At 37.7% G+C, this 22,992-nt stretch overlaps 1 protein-coding gene across 3 annotated transcripts in view; it reads left to right on the forward strand.

Annotated features, from left to right (window-relative positions):
- The window catches only part of DNAJC10 (DnaJ heat shock protein family (Hsp40) member C10), a 46,213-nt gene extending 26,837 nt beyond the window's left edge, over positions 1-19,376 (forward strand). For 2 of the 3 annotated variants that reach the window (XM_018065427.1, XM_018065435.1), the window contains exons 15-24: positions 3,125-3,252; positions 3,554-3,670; positions 7,489-7,590; positions 9,121-9,276; positions 10,222-10,355; positions 11,340-11,393; positions 11,676-11,823; positions 15,138-15,257; positions 16,944-17,048; positions 18,157-18,284. In XM_018065427.1, coding sequence (XP_017920916.1) covers positions 3,125-3,252; positions 3,554-3,670; positions 7,489-7,590; positions 9,121-9,276; positions 10,222-10,355; positions 11,340-11,393; positions 11,676-11,823; positions 15,138-15,257; positions 16,944-17,048; positions 18,157-18,168 — 1,076 coding nt within the window. In that variant the 3' untranslated portion in view covers positions 18,169-18,284. Of the gene's footprint in view, positions 1-3,124; positions 3,253-3,553; positions 3,671-7,488; positions 7,591-9,120; positions 9,277-10,221; positions 10,356-11,339; positions 11,394-11,675; positions 11,824-15,137; positions 15,258-16,943; positions 17,049-18,156 lie in introns of all 3 variants that reach the window. The other variant, XM_018065422.1, reaches the window with a different exon arrangement.

Below are 22,992 nucleotides of genomic sequence, written 5' to 3' on the forward strand. Positions count from 1 at the left end.
GGCTGAGTAATACTCCATTGTATATATGTACCACAGCTTTCTTATCCATTCATCTGCTGATGGACATCTAGGTTGTTTCCATGTCCTGGCTATTATAAACAGTGCTGCGATGAACATTGGGGTATACATGTCTCTTTCAGTTCTGGTTTCCTCAGCGTGTATGCCCAGCAGTGGGATTACTGGGTCATAAGGCAGTTCTATTTCCAGTTTTTTCAGGAATCTCCACACTGTTCTCCATAGTGGCTGTACTAGTTTGCATTCCCATCAACAGTGTAAGAGGGTTCCCTTTTCTCCACACCCTCTCCAGCATTTATTGCTTATAGACTTTTGGATCACAGCCATTCTGACCAGTACCTCATTGTGGTTTTGATTTACATTTTGCTGATAACAAGTGATGTTGACCATCTTTTCATGTCTGTTAGCCATCTGTATGTCTTCTTTGGAGAAATGTCTGTTTAGTTCTTTGGCCCATTTTTTGCTTGGGTCATTTATTTTTCTGGAATTGAACTGCAGGAGCTGCTTGTGTATTTTTGAGATTAATTCTTTGTCAGTTGCTTCATTTGCTATTATCTTCTCCCATTCTGAAGGCTGTCTTTTCACCTTGCTTATAGTTTCCTTTGTTGTGCAAAACTTTTAAGTTTAATTAGGTCCTTTTGTTTATTTTTGCTTTTATTTCCATTACTCTGGGAGGTGGGTCATAGAAGGTCCTGCTGTGATTTATGTCAGAGTGTTTTGCCTATGTTGTCTAGGAGTTTTATAGTTTCTGGTCTTACATTTAGATCTTTAATCCATTTTGAGTTTATTTTTGTGTATGGTGTTAGAAAGTGTTCTGGTTTCATTCTTTGACAAGTGGTTGACCAGTTTTCCCAACACCACTTGTTAAAGAGATTGTCTTTTCTCCATTGATAAACTTGGCAGTTTAAAACAATGAACATTTATTAACTCAACACAGTTTCTAGTGTTCAGGAAGGTGAGAACAGCTTAGCTGAGTGGTTCTGGCTTGGGTTTTCTCATGAGGTGCAGTCCCGGTGGGTAAGGACTATAGTCATCTGAAGATTGGACTGTGGCTGGCAGATTTGGCTCCAAACTGACTCATGGCGTAGCCAGGAGGCCTCGGCTCCCCACCAGATGGACCTCTCTGAGGGGCTGCTTACTTATCGCAGGATGAATGATCAGAGAGACACACATACACAGAATCAATGATATCTCTTATAATCTGATCTCAGACAGTATAAACCAGCACACTCACCATATTCTATTGATTGTATACACCAACTCTGGTACAACAGTGGTATGGGTCATTGAAGGCGATCTTGGAGATACCTACCCTAAAATGAGTATGGGTTACACTTAGGAAGAATACATAGATGGAATAATTTTCTGAGGTTAGAGAAAGCAGTCTCTCCATCGAGATCTAAGTAGAAGTAATGGTTATACAAAGAGGTGTTAAATATGTTCCAAGCACAGGAACCAGTAAGTGTATTCTTAGACTCTGAAATAAGAGAGCCTTATTTATTCTTAGAAGGCAAGAATTTTTAGGATAACTGGAATGTGGAGTGTGAAAAGGAATGAGACTTAAGGCTGGAAATGGCACTGGGGTCCCAACTGTGTGTTTCATCTGTCAGGTAATAATGTAGTTTGGACTCTGTCCTGGAGACAGAGCAAAGGCTTTCATGGATTTAAGCAGAGATGTGACTTAACTGTTCTACGTTTTAGAAAGTTAACTGGCTGCCTAGAATTGGAGGGAGAGAAAGCAAGTAGAAGTCTGATGTAGTCATTACCAAGACAAGATTGGTAATGTAGATGAAGAGAAGTAGACAGTTTTTAAATGAATGCAAAATCAGTATAACTTGATGATTGTGTTTAAATGTAGGGAGATAAAAGGAAACTCAAGTTTCTGACTTGGCGAGTGAGTGACTGATGGCACCATTCTGTAAGAAAGAGAACACTGGGGGAGGAGGTGACATGAAGTGCACACCCCTGGTTCACAGTTGAATATAGGCCTGGTCTCAGGAGAAGAGTCTGGGCTAAAACTCTTTCGTTGGTAATTGAAGCCTTAGGTGAGGATGACCTTGTCCAAAAGTGAATAATTTATGAAGCAATTCAAGCAGCAGTAGCTAAAGAGTGAGGAAAAAGCAGGACAACGTGGTTTCATTTATCACTGTTTACATATTTATGAAATGTTTCTTTTCTGTTGGCCTATGAACTCCCTAAGGAGAAAGTATGTACGACATTTAAAACAGGACCTGACACATAGTAGGTGCTTTACTTAACTATTGAATGAATAAATCAGAGGGCACATGAGAAGATGGATTATGTCGTGGTCCTAAGAAAGCTAGTATTTGGGAAGCCACAGAGTATATTCTTTAAGCAAGGGGACCACACGATCAGATTAATGTTTTTGTAACTTGCCTCTGGTAGCAATGTAGAAAATGAATTAGTTAAGGAAGGCAGAATAGAAAGACCAGCTTGCTTATTTCAGTAGGCTAGACTACATTTAGGCAGTAGCCTAAATCGGGGTTAGAGATGGTAAGAGAGAGAATGGTTGGAGCTGTGACAGACAGGCAAAGAGAGAAGGCAAGAATCACTCTAGGAAATCTTACTGAGCACCTAGTGGGTGATTACACTATTGTCAAGGTAGGAACGGTGAGAAAAGGAGTGAGTTTAGGGGAGAATAACTCAACTTTGATTTGTGTATATTTTGTTTGAAATGTTCATATGACATCCAGGTAAATATTTCCACTGGGTAACTCAGGTCTTGAATTCATAAGAGAAGTCTAGGTTGAAGAAACAGACTTCAAAGTTAGGCCATAACAGTAGTTCAGGCAAGCAAAAAGCACTCCAAGAACGTTGGCAGGAAATAATTCTCCCTCTGAGGATGAAGGAACTTTTCGAAGAGGTCTCGACGTTGTATCTGATCCTGCAAGAAGCAGAGTGTAAAGCAAAGGTTTCTCTGGCGGAGCAAACTTACATAGTATACAGAACACCAAAACCTCCACCAAATCAACTGGTTCATAAGTTTATCTTCTCTTCAGTATTTCAAGTATAAAAGCTTTGAAGTGTTTCTGTGGCTAAAAAGACAAAATGTAGATTTTAACTTTTCTCTTCTTTCTCTGTTTCAAAGGAAAGAAGATTGTATATGACATACTTGCCTTTGCCAAGGAAAGTGTCAACTCTCATGTTACCACACTTGGACCTCAAAATTTTCCTGCCAATGAAAAAGAACCATGGCTAGTTGATTTTTTTGCCCCTGTAAGTTATGTTTATCTGTCATTTCCACATTTTCAGGCTTTCTGTTGTTGTGACAGAAGAAAAACCATTTTCTCGGTGACCTTGAAGAATGCGTGTTAGAATCATGTTACTCAGTTTGGCCACTGTCACATACTGTTTTTAAGGAAGGCTGACGTACTCGCCCTTCCAAGGATTGAGTGTATAAATGCTGAAGATTTGTCACTGTAATAAATGTTTATCTTAGCATATTGCTTGTTGGAAAAAATATGTGGTTTTTCGGTTTCATTTGGCTTGGTGCTTACGAATATTTTTTCTTCAATAGTGGTGTCCACCATGCCGAGCTTTATTGCCAGAGCTGCGAAAAGCATCAAAGCATCTTTATGGTCAGCTTAAGTTTGGTACATTAGATTGTACAGTTCACGAAGGACTCTGTAACATGGTAAGGCATAAATATTTATTCTAATGTTTTTGTAAAATGTTCCAGCAGCCTCACCTTAAAGCAATAAAATAACTTTCAAAAGTACATCTAACATTTAGAGTAGTAACATATTACTTAAATAATTTCATCAAAATGATATAAAATTATGATTGAATTAAACATAAATACTTAAGGTGTTTTGTTGTTGTTGTTTTTTAATATTACCTTTTTGCAACCTATGGGCATGTCTGGTCGCTCAGATGGTAAAGAATCTGCCTGCAATGCAGGAGACCCGGGTTTGAACCCTGGGTCGGGAAGATGCCCTAGAGAAGGGAGTGGCTACCCACTCCAATATTCTTGTCTGTGGACAGAGGAGCCTGGCGGACTACAGTCCATGGGGTTGCCAAGAGTCAGACAGCACCAAGCAACTAACACTTACACTATGCTTTCTTTTTGGCAACCTATAGTTTTTATTCTTTGTCTTCTAAGTGTAGTTAATAGAAATTAAACAGGGTTTTTTAAACCTTTATTTACACAATATACTTTCTTAGGTTAATAAAAATTTACTCTTCAGTTTAGGAAGAAATAGAAATTATAAAATATTCTTGGGGGGAATCCTAAATCAGATCAAGCCTACAGATATTAGTGTCTAGGAAATCCAGTGACAGGACTTACTAAGTGCTATGGGGGCATGCATACAATCTTCAAATCCAGCATGTAGAGAACTTTTTAGGACAAACGGCAGTTTACTGGACATGCACACTGAAAGAAGGAAAAAAGATATTAAAAAGACTGATAAGACTATCGTTCAAATACAGTGTTCAGGCCTTGTAGTCAAACAAACCAACTCAAAAAAAGATAATTGGAGAAACTTGAACACTGAATTTCTGATGATTTTCAGTAATTATTATTATGAAGACATACAGATAGCCAACAGGCCTATAGAAAGTTGTTCAACTCTGGTTATTAGAGAAATATAAATTACGACAGTGAGTATCACCTCACATTAGTTAGAATGGCTGTCACCCAAACGTCTACAGACAGTAAACCCTGAAGACGGTATAGAGAAAAATGAGCCCTCCTACACTGTTGATGGGAATATAAATTGGTACAACCACTAGGGAGCATATGAAGGTTCCTTAAAAAACTAAAAATAGAGCTACCATATGATCCAGCAATCCTAACCCTGGGTACATATCCAAAAAAACCAAACTCTAATTTGAAGAGATACAGTTCATAGAAGCACTGTTTACAATAGCCATGATATGAAAACAACCCAAGTGGCTATCAGCAGACAGTTGGCTTCAGATGTGGGGGTTGTGTTTGTGTACACAATGGGATATTGCTTGGCCAGAGAATATTATACTTAGGGAAGTCAGTCAGACAGAGAAAGCCAAATACGATATGATATCACTTATATGTGGAATGTTAAAAATTATACAAATCAGCCTGTATACAAAATAGAGACATGCTCACAAAGAAAGAAAACATTGTTACCAAAGCCTGAGGTGACAAGTTACAATTATGAGATTAACAGATACACACTACTACACGTAAAATAAGCAACGAAGACAGTGCACAGCACAGGGAATTATATTCAACATGTGGTAGTAACCTATAATGGAACATAACCTGAAATACATATGTATAAAACGAAATCATTTTGCTGTAGAACTGAAGCCTACCCAATGTCGTAAATCAACTATACTTCAGTTTTTCAAGAAAGCACTGTGTTTTAAAAGCATAATATAAGTAAATGTAGGGTGAAATCTTTATGCATCTATGTGAAGAAGAATTTCATTCCACAGAGATCCTCATGCCTGTCAGTGCACATACACACTGAGGATAAAAGTTATGAATGATTTTTAGTTTCATTGAATGTTAAAACTGTTGCCAAAGAAAAAGACATAAAGTTGAAACAAACAACAGACTGAGGAAGTATTTGCAGCACATACAGCTGACAAAGCCTTACTGTCCAGAATGTTTAAAGACTACAGATCAGTTTTTTTAAATAACAAAAGAATGAGGAGGTTTATTATAAAGGCAGAAATTTCTACCTTTTATAAAGGCAGAAATTCGATAAATGTAAAAAACATTCAACTTTACTGGTCCTTAAACCATTGCAGTGGTCATATACCCTCCCTCCATCAAATTTAAAAATTTTAGCTGCAAGTAGTAGCAAGTACATAAATAAATAAATTATCCAGTCACACAATAGAATAATCATAGAGGATTTAAAACTAGATCTGTCTTTACCAGAATGTTTGGTAAATCTCAAGACTATAATGAAAAAAGCAGATTGTAGAATAGTATACAGAGTGTGATAAAATTGTAGAAAGTTTATAAGTGCTCAGACATTGCAGTGTACTGTTTAGGAATACACATGCCTGTAGCAAAAGTGTAAAACATCAGTGGATTGGAGACATGCGTATTTCAGAATATTGGTTACTCCTAGCATCAGGAAGGGAAGGAAATGGGATCATAAAGGAGAACCTCCAAAAATCTGCCAGAACGGCCGAAAAGTTAATCACCCTTAAATGTAGTGGTAGAGAGATGTATTTGTTAAATGAATCTCTCTATATATCATGTTTGAAATTTCATTAAAATAAGTTTAAAAAATGAAATAAATAAGGCCTTTGGTTTTAAATGTCTTGTATGGGACTTTGAAAAGTTGCCAAGCAAAAATGAAGAATTGTGTTCAACAGTAATTTGAATTACTATAGTTTTTCTACTTTTCATCTCAGTTTTTAATTGTCTGTAGATAATTAAGCAGAGTGTAGATAGTTAAACCTGTTGTATCAAATTCATCTGGAATAGAGGCCAGGATTCCTTACTCACTGATTGGTTAACCTTCATCAAATCACTGAGCCTCTCCGTACCTCAGTTTCCTCGCCTATAAAGTTGATTCAGTAATTTTAACTTCCAAATAGAATTGTTGTGAGGAACAGATGAGAAACTACATTTCAGTGCTAAAAAGGTGCTTAACACATAGTAAGGACTTGTCAAATGTTAGATAAATGGTTTTTTCCATCTAACGGGTTATTTGTGCTCATTTACAAAAGTTTGGTAAATATTTCCATTGCTTTTTCTAAAATTATTTTTGAAGTTCGGTTTGCTAATGAGTGCTTGTCAGCATTGAGGATGCAGAGTTCAGCTACAGCAAATTTAGAGATAGGGATCTGTTTATAACCTTCTAAAAAATAAAAAGCTTGAGAAGTGCTTCCTGAATTAGTGCTCATGTTAATTCTGAGGAAGGAAATTATAGTGGTTTATATATATATACATATATACACACATACCATAAAAGCTGTTTTGAGCAAAGAATAAAAAGTGACCTCATTTTTAGCACATGATTCATAATTCTCTAATCTAAAAATGGCTGTGTACACATGGATTATTATTTTCCTTATTCTTGCTATTTTTATGTCCTTGAGTTTCTTCTACTTCTGAACAAATTGGAGTGTTTATTTTGGTTTTAAAAAAAAAAAACAACACTCAAACTAGAGCCATCTGCTCATATCCCCATCCACCCATCCACCCTGGTTCAGGCGAGTAGGAGGGGACTGCACTCACAAATGCCCATGCTCACTTCTCAGTGTTTCAGTGCCTATGGATTTTATGGCGAACTGAGTAACTATACATAAGAATCAGCTGCTCAGGATACAGCAATAAATCTATTTCCTTTGTTAAATTTGGCTAGGCTAAAATTTTTCAGTCATCAGGCATTGAGTCTTTAAAAATCGTGTTGTTGTTACTTAAAGCAAACTGGTTATAAATTTGAAGCAAATAGGTAAAATATATAGAACCTTATGTTTAATTTGTATTTTCATTCCAAACAGTATAACATTCAGGCTTATCCAACAACAGTGGTATTCAACCAGTCCAACATTCATGAATATGAAGGACATCACTCTGCTGAACAGATCTTGGAGTTCGTAGAGGTATTTTAACTTACAGCCTATATAGTTATAAATCCTTCCATGTATGTATATACTTCATATGAGTATTTAGTAATGCAAGGAGATCCAACCAGTCCATCCTAAAGGAGACCAGTCCTGGGTGTCATTGGAAGAACTGATGCTAAGGCTGAAACTCCAGTACTTTGACCACCTCATGCGAAGAGTTGACTCATTGGAAAAGACTCTGATGCTGGGAGGGGTTGGGGGCAGGAGGAGAAGGGGACGACAGAGGATGAGATGGCTGGATGGCATCACTGACCTGATGCACATGAGTTTGGTTGAACTCCAGGAGTTGGTGATGGACAGGGGGGCCTGGCGTGCTGCGATTCATGGGGTCGCAAAGAGTCAGACACTGAACTGAATGATAGGATTTGTTATTTTTATGCCAAAAACATCTTCTGACAAAATTACTTTTTAAATTTCCTACTCTTTTATTAGCAGCCTTATTCTCAGAGTTCTTAGCCAGCGTGTGTTTTGTTTGTTTCCTAGTATGGTGCCTTGTACTTGGTGGACACAATTATTTATTGAATACGTGAAATTAAAAATTTTACATAAAGCCTTGTCACCCCTCTCCCCGCCCCTGTTTTCTCTAATCTACCACAGATTATTTCTTTTTGGTCCCATATAGATTAGATAGCATTGAATCCCATTCTTGGATAATTCCAAGAAATACGTGGCTAAGGACAGTCTTACCTCAGCCACCAGTGGAAGGCTTCTGCACGCCTCAACAGCTTATGCCAAGCCTGCTGTGGTATTAGCCCAGAAGTGTTCTACTAGAGCATCCCCCCTTTTTTTTTAATCACTACTAATCTTAATTGACTAAAATAGTTAACAGTGGACTCCTAACAAAAAATGAACAGTTATAGCTTATTATCTAAGCAGTTGCCCTCCCAGCCTCTGTCCTACTCTTCTTTTCCTCCTCCTGAAACATGATAGCTTTTTGTGTTGTTTGTCTCCCCAGGGACGCTAACATGATTAGTATTACCCAGTCATGATAGAGTGAATGAAGCTCGTTATTAACAAGAGGACATTTGGAGCAAGTGATCTGAGGTTGTGCAGTATCTCAAGTGGGAATGTCAGAAAAATAGGATAGTAGGCTTTCCATTAATAATTAAAGGGTCCTTTCCAAACCAATTATTGGTTCCGAAAAGAACTATGTGGCCTATGTAGACATCTGGGCAGCTCTTGAAACTCTTGGCTCATCTACCCACAACCTTAATTAGTGTTGCCACTTTTCGCTGCCCAAGATGGTTTTAGTGATACATAGAAATAAGAAAATGTTCCTTGATTTAATAAGACTGACGAGCAGAATCCAAACTTAAAAAGTAAATGAAGGATCATTTCTTCCTTTTTTAAGATAATCCACTATAGATTCTCTTTAAATATTCTAATGTATCCTTTGATTATTCAAAAGCAGAAACTTTTCCAAGTGACATATACCAACAATTTGCCCAAGAATATGTGAACTAGTCTTTTTTATATCTGTTACAATGAACGGTGTATTCTCTTTAGGATCTTATGAATCCTTCAGTGATCTCTTTGACACCTACCACTTTCAACGAACTGGTTAAACAAAGAAAGCATGATGAAGTCTGGATGGTTGATTTCTATTCTCCGTGGTGTCATCCATGTCAAGTCTTAATGCCAGAATGGAAAAGAATGGCCCGGGTATAGTAAAATAATTTACTTTAAGTTTTAACATTTACTGTGAATGTTTATTTAACAATTACTTTGAAACTGTGATGAATGAACCTAACTCTAGATTGTCACTTAATAAGAGTTTTGATCTTTTTTTTTATATAACAATTAGATTTCAACTCTACTTCTGTCTGGAACTGAATAGTATACAATAATGACCCTTTTTTCTGTGTCACTGGGTTTGACCAAATTTCTGCCAACATCAACACAAAGTTCCTCTTTGTTTCCTATTAATATTTTTTCTACTTCTTCATTTTTAGAGCTTAGAAATACAGTTTCTTCACAGTATTATAAGATGATAAAGAAAAAAATGGCCTTGATCAATGAAATAGTTAGATTTTTTAATTTCCTACAGAGCATTATAAATCATGAAAGATTGGAAACAAATTATTTAAATACCAGAATGGAAAATGCAATTATTATTTTATTTATTTATAAGGTAAAAAATGAATAAACCTAAGAGTTAACATTCTTTCTAGTATTTAAATTCATACTTATTTTCCGCTCTTTTCAATAAAATTTTCAAATTCGGGCATGACTCAGTATGCTATCTGCAATCCACATTTCCATTTTAAAAAGTAATTTTGAAGTACTGTTGCAAAGAAATTCATTAGTTCTTGGTTTCTGACACATCAAATTTTAGATATACATAATTTTCCCCATCTAATAAATGAATGAAATCAATTATTTAGTCTACAATAATTTTAGTAAGTTTTTGACTACAAAATTAGATTTCCAATTCATTAATGTAAATGTTCTATTATGTTTTAAGCCCTTAACCATTTGTATTTGGCAAAAATCACTAATAATATAATAACCATCTCACAGTAACTACTTCTCTATTGTAAACATAAAAAATTGTTATGGAGGTAATTTAATTACTTTGATCTAGTCGTATTTTTTTTTCTTTTATAGACATTAATTGGACTGATCAGTGTGGGCAGTATAGACTGCCAACAGTACCATTCTTTTTGTGCCCAAGAAAATGTGCGGAGATACCCTGAGATAAGATTTTTTCCCCAAAAATCAAATAAAGCTTATGAATATCAGTAAGTATTCTCTAAAATTTGAAGGCATTTATATAATCATTTATTTTTATACAGTTAAAATTTTAAAGTTATCCTAACTAAATAAAAGTTAAACTACCCAGTGTTTTAGGAGAGCCCACACCTTATTTAAAATAGTGTGGGAATGAGGAATTTACAAAGCGCAAAGTGAACTAACTGAATGGGCCCACCGATTGTGAGGCTGACAGTCTAGTAAAGAAGATGAGGGGAGGAACATTTATTAAGCCCCTCTTTGGATTCAGGTACTGTACTAGAGACTTTTGGCTCACATTATTTCCACTTGTCTTCACACATACTCTTGAGAAGTAAGAATTATTACCCTTCCTACTATTACAGAGAAGTAAACCGTTTCACAGACCTGGGGTAACTTTCCCCAGTCACGCAGCTGGAAGGTTTGAGGTTGGGCTTTGAGCTCAGATGGGGGTCACCCATGCTGTTTCGACAGCACCATACGGCATTTCAAGTAGGAAACTCAGATACAAGACAGAATATAGTAAATATTATTAAAAAGTAAAAATGAACCATGGATTTCAGAGAAAGGTATCACAACCATGAGGAAATCATGAGGCTGCATTTATGCTGTCCCTTTCGACATGTGTCTTAAAAAGTGGATAGGAGTTTGGCGGAATGTAATAACCGAGGTACAGGTTTCAGAACCAAAGCCTTGGAGGTTTTGAGTTTTGCCATTACTGTAGGTCTGTGGGAGATGTCCAGCAGACATCTAAACATTTAGGTCTGTTTTCAGCACACGCACACACACAAAAACGTCGAGACTAGAGAAAAATACGTTTGGAAAGCCATGTACGCCTTGTAAGCTTAGTATTTGCAGCTAAGGTGTATCTGAGAAAAGAGGTGCCAGATAAAGTCAGTCAACTAAACTTTTAAATTGCTACAAAAGGATGGTTTTCTGAACATACCCAACAATAGAAATAACTGTTTACAACTTACATATTTTTCTTCTTTCAGTAGTTACAATGGTTGGAATAGAGATGCTTATTCCCTAAGAATCTGGGGTCTAGGGTGAGTAATTAAATTATGTATAATTGTATAAATTATATTCAATGCTCTTTACCTTCCTCTTATGTCTGTGGCTAAATTTACTCAAGGTTCTAGCAATTTAAAGTAACACTTACTTAGGAAAGTTCTAGCACTTAGGAAAGACTGTAATTTACCAAGATAAGGTTATGCTTTATTATATTGTCATTCTTTGAAGTCTATTTTTAACTTATAAAGATTTTCAATAGTCTATTCTAGATGTTTGCTTTGACTTGTATAATAAATAATTTTGATCCCTTGTCACAGATTTTTACCTCAAGCATCTATAGATCTAACACCTCAGACTTTCAATGAAAAGGTTTTAGAAGGGAAAAACCATTGGGTGGTTGATTTCTATGCTCCTTGGTGTGGACCTTGCCAGAACTTTGCTCCAGAGTTTGAGCTCTTGGCTAGGGTAAGTCTTATCTTTCTACTTAAATAAGTTGTAGTCACACTCATGCTTTAATAATAAGAATTTGTAAATAATAATTTTTCCTTAAGAGTTTCCTCTGAATTTAAAAACTCTGTTCCATTTCTGTGATTTTAATCTTTGCAGTAGATTGCTTCTTCACTCAAGCTTGTACCTACCTACCTATCTTGATTGAAAACATCTGCTGAACCAAACTAGCCAGAAACCTCGCCTCTTCCCTTGTTCTTTATTTTCTTCCTGCTGCCCTCGAGGCAGTCACTAGATCCTGTTAGTTCAGTCTCCTAAACTTCTTTGAAATCTGTCATCCCTCTGCTAGCCTTTTGGTCATGCCTTCATCATCTAGACTTTGTTATATGCGCCTCTTAACTAGTCTCATATTGCCAGTCTTCCTTCTTCAGTTCCACCCTAATGATCTTTCTGAAATATTGCCTTCTCTAGCTTTCTGTTAACCACATTTCTTGACATGCGTTCTTGATTACAGCTCTGTAATCTGACCCTTCTGACCTCTTTAGCTTTTTCCCTCTCCCTGACCGTATACTCCAGGCAGAACAAGGTACTCCACGTTCTCCGAACAAGTGCTTTTACAGACATGCTATTCCCTCTCTAAAATGCATTTTCCTTACTTTACTCATCTGGATTGTTTTCTGTTCCCAATCTACAAAACCCAGCTCCAGTGGGATTTCTGTATCCTCTCCCCTTCCTAGTATCCCCTTCAGTATGCTTATACATTGTATGTTAACTATATCTGTCTCCTCCATAAACTGTGAGCTTCTTGAAAGCAGTATATGCCTTACCTATCTGTATATCCCCCGTGTCTAAACTCGATAAACACTTACAAAATGAAAGTAAATGCAGTTTATTTTGGTGTTTCTGTCATAAATCCTAAATGGTTAGCTTCCCCAACTCAAGGGGAATTTTGGAATTCTCAAGGAATTTTGCCTTTGGCTACAAAACGTTCATTAGAATGAGAAAGCCAGCACTAGTTCCACCAGTCTGAAACAAAAGCTGAGCATCCAAAGAGATTTCAAAAATCCTATGGAATCATAAGAGATTGTTTTAGTTATTGACTGGTTTTTGAAATAAAAGGTTCTTCATTTTTTTTTCCTGCTTATCATATCTTTTTTTCCTCTTATGCTTCTTTTTCTCCGATAATCCTAACAAAAATGTTTTATTCCCTTATCTCTTAAGTACTGAAAAACTTAATTTAGCTATTTTGTAATGCAGATGTATCTTGAATATAGCAGAAAATTATTTAAACGGTCATTCAGCAAATCCTGAGCACCAAGTAAAAAACACTATGTGAAACATTAGGGCTGAAAAAATGGAAAGATGAACATTGCACGTTTTTTAAATGAGATTTTAATCTAGTGGGAAGGTAAAATGCAAATGTATGTAAATCAGTAGGATCTTTACTATAGTGAAATTAGAGCAAAACAAGAGTATGGGGAGCAGATCGGAGTCACGCCAGGAGACAGAAGGCTCCACAGAAAAGGTAGTATTTGAGATGAGAATTGCAATATGGCTAGGACTGTGGCACTTGGAAGGGTTGACTCAAGGGTACTCTAAAGAGAAGACAGAATTTGCAGAGATGCAAGACAGACAGTGGAGCAAGTTCTTTTCTGTTGGTCCAGTGTCACCAGAGGATAAAGACAAAAGGGGCGTGGCCAGAACTGAGGCTCTTAGGCAAGGAGAAGATGGTTTGGTCAGCTTGCCTGCACTCTTCACACCGTACACTTTTCCTCACTGCTCTCATACTGTTCAGCATGGGAGAACTGTTGGATATGTCAGGATCCATTTTATGTTGTAGAAGGATCACATTGAACGGACTGAACCTGGGCCGTCAAGACAAGAGAAAGATCAGAGCACCAAAAACAGTATAGTGTCCTTCTGTACCTGAGAGTACAAGCCAGCTAGATTTCTCTGACCTTCACTGAGTGTGTGTGTGTGTGTGTGTGCATGTGTGTGTGCACACGCGCACGCGTGCTTCTGCACGCAGCCTTGCTGGTGCCCTAGCACAAGTTAGTGTGCCTTTAGTACCCCAGCCTTGGGGGCAAAATTAGAGGTAGCCAGGATATTTTAATTGTCCTGAAGTGAGAGGTGATAACCTGAACCAGGATTATGGCAGTGGTCATACAAAGAATGGAACAAATGGGAGAGATAAGAATGACTAGGATTTAGTTAGTGTTTATTTGTGATAAGTGTAGGAGAAAAAGGAGTCTAGCGTGGCCCTAGTTTCTGGCCTGAATTAAGTGAATAGTAGGACAGAAGGGATAGTAGGTTAAGGGGGAAAGGAGTCATTTTAGAAATGGTATCTTTAAGGTGCTTTAGGTGAGACAGGCCAGTACATAGTTGACTGCAGTCAAGGGACCGTTGGGGTTCAGCAGCATATAGACGTATAAAGTCTCCCTGGGAGATTGTTCACAGTGGAAAAACTTGCTGATGAGATACGGAACTGTGGTTGGACATTTCGAGGGGCAGGTGTGGGAGGAGTGCTCCTTGCTGGAAATGGAGAACAGTAACCAGAGGATTCGGGTAGCCAAGAGACTAGTGATAAGTGCCAGGAAAGAAAAGAGGCGAGAAAGGAGTGGTCAGTCGTGTCAGACACTCACTGAGAAGACTGACAGTGTTCACTGAGTTTGGTCAAGTAGAAGTCATTGGTGAACTGACAGCAGTTTCAGCAGAGGGAGCAGTGAGAACAGGAGCTAGCTAAAATGTGTTGATAATAAGTAAATGATGGGGAAGTGGTCAAGGAATAAATTTTTTTAAAAAAAGCAGCACGGTGGCAGTTAGAGGAATCAGTGCCATTAAGGAAGGGATTCTTTAATCATATGTATATATGCTAAACAACAACAGTATATGCTCACGAGTGAGTAAGAGCTCTGACGGGGAGGGAGAATGTTGAGATAGTCAGCCTTCCATGGGAGGAAGTTGCCCGCCTCAGCAGATGAGACCAGAGATAGGAGGAACAGAAAGACAGAATCTCAGACGTTTGTGGGTGACAGGAAGAAGGTGAGGTTCTTCAGGGTAAAGCTTCTCAATTTTCTTGATAAGGCAAAAGAGTTTATTTGCTATTGGAGGGGCCATACTAGGTAAATAGGAGTTCAGAGCTAGTAAGAGTTTGGAAGCAGTCTTGTTTAAATTGAAAAGATTAAAACTATGTTGTTTTGGTTTGGGGTTTTTAAAGTAACAAATGCTTGCATTTATGAATATTTAGAATTTTTAGTATCATATTGCTCTGTGGTTGCCAGAGTAGTAGATACCAAAGAGAATAATAGCAAAGCATGTTATTTTTTTTTCAGACGATTAAAGGAAAAGTGAAAGCTGGAAAAGTAGACTGCCAGGCTTATGCTCAGACCTGCCAGAAAGCTGGCATCAGAGCCTATCCGACTGTGAGACTGTATCCTTACGAAAGGGCAAAGGTAGGTACACGCTTCCGCTGTGTCCCTTTTCTTTAGCAGGTAACGCTTGTTTCCTAGTTTCTTTCCTTTTGTCGTTTCCCACTGTGTTGCGTGCCACCAAAACAGCTGCTTTTCACAGACACACGAAGTGATTTTAAAAATTTTTTCTGCCTCACCGTTGAGATGATGGTCTCCAGGGCCTTAAAGTTTCTGTACTCATGAATAGGGAACTACTAAATAGACATACCAAAACACTAATAGTGGTTTTGTGTGGGTGGTAGAATTCAAGGTAATCGTTTTCTGTGAAGTTTTGTGTTTCCTATTTTTATAGAATTAGCATGTATTACCTTTATGATTAGTTCTTCCAGGAAAGAAAAAGAAAAAAAGAGAATGATGTCCTAACTGAAATAGCCTTAGTACCTGAAAATTTATCTTGAGGAATATGCATTAATGGTTTAGACTATTAAAGTTAGGATTTTGTGATTCATTCTTAATTTCCTTTTTTGGGCCACTGATACTGTGGTTTTTTAAACTTTCTTTTTAAAGACAGTTTAACCCATTAGACCTGGGTCTTTATGGTCATTGATACAAAAGTGTATACCTTTCAGCCAGTATAACTGCTAACCGAAAGGATTCATGACCTGTGCTATCTTCCCAAGTAAAAGACTAAGACATTTTTGACAATAAAGCTGTGATAGACAAGTATTTGTTATGCATACATTTTCTGGTAAAACATTGAGATAAGTAATTTCAAATGTTTTGATACATACCTTTTGAGAAAGTATATAAGAATAAGATCTTGTGTAATTTATTTGTGATTATAATACATTTTGAAATAGAGCTAAAGAAACTAGATGATGAATTTCAGAATTCTAGACTTGTCAGACACCTACATGTTTCAATGAAGGATTCTGATTTGAGGAAAGACTCTAAACAGTCTGGGGTAAGCAGAACTCAGAATAAAGGAACTTTATATCAGAGCCTGAATCTTCATTCCTCTGGCTTCCGAGTTCTCAGAACACCTTGAGAATTAGATACATAAATAGGCATCTTATTAATGAGCAGTCACAGAATTAACCAGGCCATGCAGGAACTGTTTGAAAACATGATGTCACCATATGTCCGAATGGAAAGGCAGGGGTAGAATCCAGAAGTCTAGCAGACAAGGCCACAGCAGAATCAAGATCAAAGTGAGAAGTACCAACCAGGTGAGCAGCTATTCACAGAAACAGAATGCTAGCATACAGTTTGAAGTTCCACCAGGAAGAAGGAAACCTCCGGATCCAAAATAAACAGACCTGGATGTATTGACCTGACCCTTTGCCCTGCTTTTCAGCCACCTTCCTGCCATAGGCAGAGGAGACCCAGGAAATACATGGCTTTGCATTGTTGTAGTTGGTTAGTTTTGTCTGCCAACCAGTGACTTTAGAATGTTTTGAGTCCTCTGGGGACATCTTTTCTTACACAGTTTAGATGTTTTGAGGCATTTGAAGTTAGCAATGCATTTTAACCAACTAGTTAATTTACATGTTTCCATAACAGTATTGTTAGTGTTTATTTCTGGTAAGTTATTGGTTGATTGCTTTTGCCAGCAGCATTTCCTTGAAGAAGTTTAAGTTTTAAACATTTAATCAAGTTTCTTAGGTGGAAATGTCATGTTTTGATTAGATACTTAAAAGGTTATAAGAAGAGTATTTTCAATTTTAGAGAAATACTTGGGGAGAGCAAATAGATTCCAGAGATGCAAAAGAGATTGCTACCTTAATATTTGAAAAATTGGAAAAGCTCCAAAATCATGAAAAAAGAGATAAGGTAAGGACTAAATCTAGAACTGACTTTGACAACATTATTTAAATGTGTTCTTGCTGTACATTATATGTATCAAACAGTAAAATGAAGCTTCAAAAACCAGTAAGGTGGTTAGAAACTTTTTCTTCGGAAACTATGACAATCAGAATGTAGCTTCTGAAATGCTTAGAAATTTGGACAAGTAAAACCATTTAACAGAAAAACAGTAACTGTGGTCATAAATTTTGTTCAAATGTAAAAGCATTGATTTGAGCCTTAAAACACCTTTTGGAGAGCAAGTTTTGTTTTGTTCTTGGTATAGTCAGGATATATTAGAATCCATATTCATCTTGACCTGCCCCACCCCCTTGAATTACTAATCTGTCAGCCTCTTTCTTGCTCTTCTAAAGAGAGCCATTCATGTTTTCCTTTTTTAAAATCAGTATCATTGTAAAACACACTTAGAAACAGACCAGCAAGTTTACAAATGCTAGAATGCTTTCTGAGTAGAATTTAATACATTCACATATAAGGTTTCTTGGATTCTTTCCCCTTTAAGGTGAAAGGACAAAAGAATAACACAGCTGCTAGAAGGCGAGAGAATCTGCCTTTATAAAGCCATATCAGAATGATAGACCCTCACATATGAAGCTTTACAGCCTACTTCAAGAATTCTATTTTATCTAAAATTTCTATCTTTTCTATCTAAAAGATAGAAATGAAAGTATTTTTTTCCATTTTCATGAACAAAAATTTTTTCTGACATTTTGGCTATGTTAGTTTTCTCACAATGTTTTATCTTTAGAATTCTGACTTTTAGCTCAAGTTAGACATTTGAAATCAAACATTATTAGTCAAAAGTAGAATAACTGAAATTAAGTTAAAGAGCATGCCAAAGGATGACTTTGAAAGTGTGGTAAGTTACAATAATTGTATTACATGCCATGGGCAAGTGAGAATTGTGAGATACCCTTTTCCCACTGTTAGACAAGGTATACTTCCACGTGATCTATAAAATAAGAATATTAAGTAATTATTTTTGAAAAAGTAAAACTTAGGTCAATTATTTTTACCTTTTAACATTAGATGTTTAAGAGAGAGGAATTCAATCACTTTTACATTATTATTGTAGGACGAACTTTAATGTTGAAAATGAAGAAAAAATTGAAAAGAAATCGACAGATGACATCAGAAGATACCTTTTCAGAAAGTTACTTATATTCATGATGGGAATAAATGAACCTTATCTTGGACTTGTAATTGCACTGCCTGAATTCTGTACAACACTGATATAAATGAAAGGTCTGCAGACTTTTCTATAAACGGCCAGATCATAAATATTTTAGGCTCTGTAGACCATCTGTGGTTTTTTGTTACATATTCTCTGGTTTGGTTTTGTTTACAACCCCTTAAAAAATGTAAAAACCATTCTCAACTCAGGGCTGTATACAAATAGACCACAAGCCACATTCAGCCTGTGGGCCACAGATTGCTGACTCCCAAAAAGGTGTTTAGGCTGGCTGGCCTGAGTGCTAAAAGTGTATTTTACCACTTAACATTTTGGAGCTGGCCTATAGAGAATTTGGTTTTCAGTCACCTGTTCTAAAAAATATTGATGCCCTGACCATGTATTACTTCATTTAAAAAAACATTCTAAATGTGGGGAAACCATCTTTCTAAAGGTTGAAGAATTGGTTGTAATTTTTCACATGAGAAAAAATTTTTCTAACAGTCAACAAATCCTATTGACTTATACAGTATTCATAAATACCTGAGGGGGGGAATATATATATATAGTAATTAACTGAGCATTGTAAACTATCAAGTATTTCTATGTTTTAAAGATAAGTGTTCCATTTATTTTTTGAGCTGCTTTCATAATAGTTTTTCCGTGTGATGGTCATTGATTTTTTGAAGCATCTTTCTAATAATTCATTTTTAGCTCCAGGGCTTTGATATGTGCCCTTCATTTACATTTGCCTTTTTTCCTTCATAGTTGTGGTTTTTCACTCTTCCAAACTTTATTAGTCAAGAAGGAAAAATTTTGTTTCACTATAACTCATAATGATACTGTGGTTATTTCAATTATTTACTGTTGGAGGCTGCCATTTTCAGGTAAATATTGGCATAATAACTGAAGTTATTTCTATAAGAACATCAAGTATAAACATCTAAGAATGCGATCTTTTCATTTCTTGGTTGTTCATACTCAAAGAATCCAATTACTTTTTCCTTACACGTTAACAAAACATTGTAACATGTAATTATTTAGTTATATTGCAGAGTATATGAAATGGTAAAAATCCCAGTTAATCAAGAGGTCAACAAATTTAAAAACTTAAAATTTCCCTATAAACCTATTTGAATTATGCTTTATTATATTGGGAGAGGTTTTGGTGTTTTTTTTTAATATCACTTTACCCCATTCCCCAAAATGTCCTCATAAAGGTTTAATTTACAACTGCAACTTATCCAAAAAGTGATCAGTTTTTTTTTTTTCATTGTCAAGTCTAACCTTATTCTTCATATACTCTCCCATATTATTTCTTGTGTATCTTTTAACCCCTTTTGAATTCCACTTTATACATGTAAGCACATACCGGACAGTCACCACTTCTAACCTTAATCTTAACTCAGCTTTTTTTTTTAACTTATGATTAGTAATGGCAAGTGCATTTCATTTATGAAATTTATAAACACTAGAAGATTTTCAAAAATTGACTTGTTTCTACAAGAATTCCAAAGTGGAATGCCTAGAGAGGCTTTGTTAATACTTACTGAACTTGTGCAAGTACCATGGCTGGACACCGAGGAGTGTGCAGAAGTAAACTAAACGCAAGACTTAGCCGTGTCTCCTTACTGTCTGTCCGTTCACAGTTCTGACAGAGTCCATAAACAAGCTTATAGGCACCTATACTATTACCTGTATAAAGAATTACAGACTTACTTGTTGAGAAACATCTTACAGGCAGTAGCTGCTACTGCTAAGTCACTTCAGTCATGTCCAGCTCTGTGCGGCCCCATAGACGGCAGCCCACCAGGCTCCCCCATCCCTGGGATTTTCCAGGCAAGAATACTGGAGTGGGTTGCCATTTCCCTCTCCAATGCATGAAAGTGAAAATTGAAAGTGAAGACGCTCAGTCGTGTCCAACTCTCAGCAACCCCATGGACTGCAGCCTACCTGGCTCCTCCGTCCATGGGATTTTCCAGGCAAGAGTACTGGAGTAAATGAAATAGTAAATATTATCTATCCTATAATTAGGTCTAAGTAAGTGCCTGTGGAATTAGCTCAAAAACCAGGGCTACTTGGGAGACAATATTAAGTAATATGTATCATAAAAGTAACATACATCAGAACTTTCTGCAATCATATCAGTATCATTGGGTATTTAAAGACAGCGGGGAGAATTAAAGATTTTAATGGCAACTGCACGACACTGACATGCAAATTCATTAAGTGTTCCATATTTTCAGGCTTCCCAGGTGCCGCTAGTGGGAAAGAACCCACCTGCCAATGCAGGAGATGTAAGAGAGACAGGTCTGATCCCTGGGTTGGGAAGGTCCCCTGGAGAAGGAAATGATAACCCACTCCAGTATTCTTGCTTGGAGAATCCCGTGGAAGAGGAACCTGGCGGGCTGTTACAGTCCATAGCGTCACACAAGCACCACTGAAGTGACTTAGCACGAAGTCACTTCAGTGCTTGTACATCAGTACAACACTTGTAGGTCAGCTACCATGCTGAGTATAAATTATTGATCATATGTAAAAAATGTTAGTGATTTACTGACTTGAGTCTTTTTTATATATATATTTAACATTCGACTTGCATTTAGGTCGCAAAGAGTCAGATATGACTGGGTGACTCAACAGCAATTGACCTTTCAAAACCACAGGTTCAGTCACATACAGATCTTTTTCAATAAATAGGTTCTACAGTACATAATCCAAGGTTGGCTGAATCCAGAAATGCAGAATTTCAGAAATATAGTGCCAACTCTATGAAGTTATACATGAGTTTTTTTACTGCTGGAGGTTGGCACCCCTCACCCCCACATTATTCAAGGGACAGCTGTCTCCTTGATGGGTATATTTTATGAGCAGTAACTCACCAGAATAATGGATGGAGGCTGATGTCAAACAGGGCCATTTCAATAATAAATCCCGAAATGTGGTGTCTTGATCATTTGGTTGCATTATCTTGTCACTGGAGTGGATGATTTAGCAGCCTGCTCTGAAAATTTGTAATCATATTTGAAAAGTTCTGTTCTGCTCTAAATTAGTTTGTTTGCCTAAGATTCAAAAGTGGATAAGTAAAATAGCTCAGTAGAAAAAATAGTAGGTTCCAGTACAAGGTGACTCCCAAATTCACCTCCTCCCATGGACAAATAAAATAACAGCTGCATACAGAACAGTGCTCTCTGAAAGAAATCCAGAATCTAGCTGAGTAACTTTTTACACATCAGGTAGATGAGAAAAAGCCCACATTGGAATGGGTAGGAGAGGCTGAAGACACAGTCTCACCATAAACCCCACCTGACACAGTGACCCAACCAGGGGGGAATCTCAGACAAGTTTCTCCTAAGGATCAAAAGGTTTGGACCCCACAGCTTGTGCTGCAGCTTTTAAGACTTGGAGAGATGGACCCCTAAAACATGTAGCTTTGAAAGCCAGCAAGGGCTTGCATCTCTCAGACCTGCGAGCTAGTGCAATCTGAGAAGCAGTTCCTCACAAGCTTGTATGGACTCACTGTGGCTAATCCCCCAAGGCTTAGCCCAAAGGGAATATCCTGAAGCTGCCCAGTCTTAATGTAAAACAGGCCTGTTTGCTTATCTTAAATGCTTTAACCTGAAGAACAGACTTCCTTACTCTCCAGAGACCCTGGAGGTGTGCAGGCGTGTGCTGTCCCTCTACCTCACTCCAGATCACCAGAACTTCCTGGGAAGGAGCTTGTGCAAACGTCTGGTGCCCCAGCTATTGTGGTTGCCACCCATGGGACTGATCACCTGGCTCTGGTGGGAGCAGTGCTTGTGGATCCTGTAGGACTGTAGCAAATAGTCCATAATGCGCTGTCCCTGCAAGCCTCAGTGCAGAGAGCAAAGACCATCTCCCGGTCTCCCCCGAAAAGTGGTCTGTTTGTGTACTCTACAATCCACTGCCTGAGAATACAGTTTCCAATCAGCCTGCATCCAAGTGCTGAATAATATCCTCCTCTTTGGGACACTGACACATCTTGGTACACTTCCACTACTGAGAGCCTCTGAGAAAAAAAAAGTCTGCTTGATCACAAAGGTATTAGAGCCAAGAGCTAGGGCATGGTTAAACGATAAGATTAATCTACACAAAAGTACTCCTTATAGAAACCAACACAAGTCAAGGAAAATGAAACAAAGGACTATGTTCCAAACAAAAGGACTCAAGAAAACTTCAGAAAGAGATCTTAATGAAATAAATGCTAACTATTACCAAAAAGGTATCCCTGACACTACCCCACGTTCGAGGCCAGGGGCGGTGACCCTGAGGAGCCACCCCGAGCCCAAGGCCTGGGGCGGCAGCTGGGAAGAGCCACCCCAGGAGTGGTGGCTGCGCAGGCGCAGGAGGGCCTAGAGCAGCTATCCCACATTGAACGTCAGGAACGGTGGCGGTAAGGAGATACCCCTTGTCCAAGGTAAGGAGCAGCGGCTGTGCTTTGCTGGAGCAGCTGTGAAGAGATACCCCACACCCAAGGTAAGAGAAACCCAAGTAAGATGGCAGGTGTTGCAAGAGGGCATCAAAGGGCAGACACACTGAAACCATACTCACAGGAAACTAGTCATTCTAATCACACTAGGACCACAGCCTTGTCTTACTCAATGAAACCAAGCCATGCCTGTGGGGCAACCCAAGACAGGCGGGTCATGGTGGAGAGGTCTGACAGAATGTGGTCCACTGGAGAAGGGAATGGCAAACCACTTCAGTATTCTTGCCTTG

The sequence above is a fragment of the Capra hircus genome, chromosome 2 (genome assembly GCF_001704415.2).
Source record: "Capra hircus breed San Clemente chromosome 2, ASM170441v1, whole genome shotgun sequence".
Taxonomy (NCBI): domain Eukaryota; kingdom Metazoa; phylum Chordata; class Mammalia; order Artiodactyla; family Bovidae; genus Capra; species Capra hircus.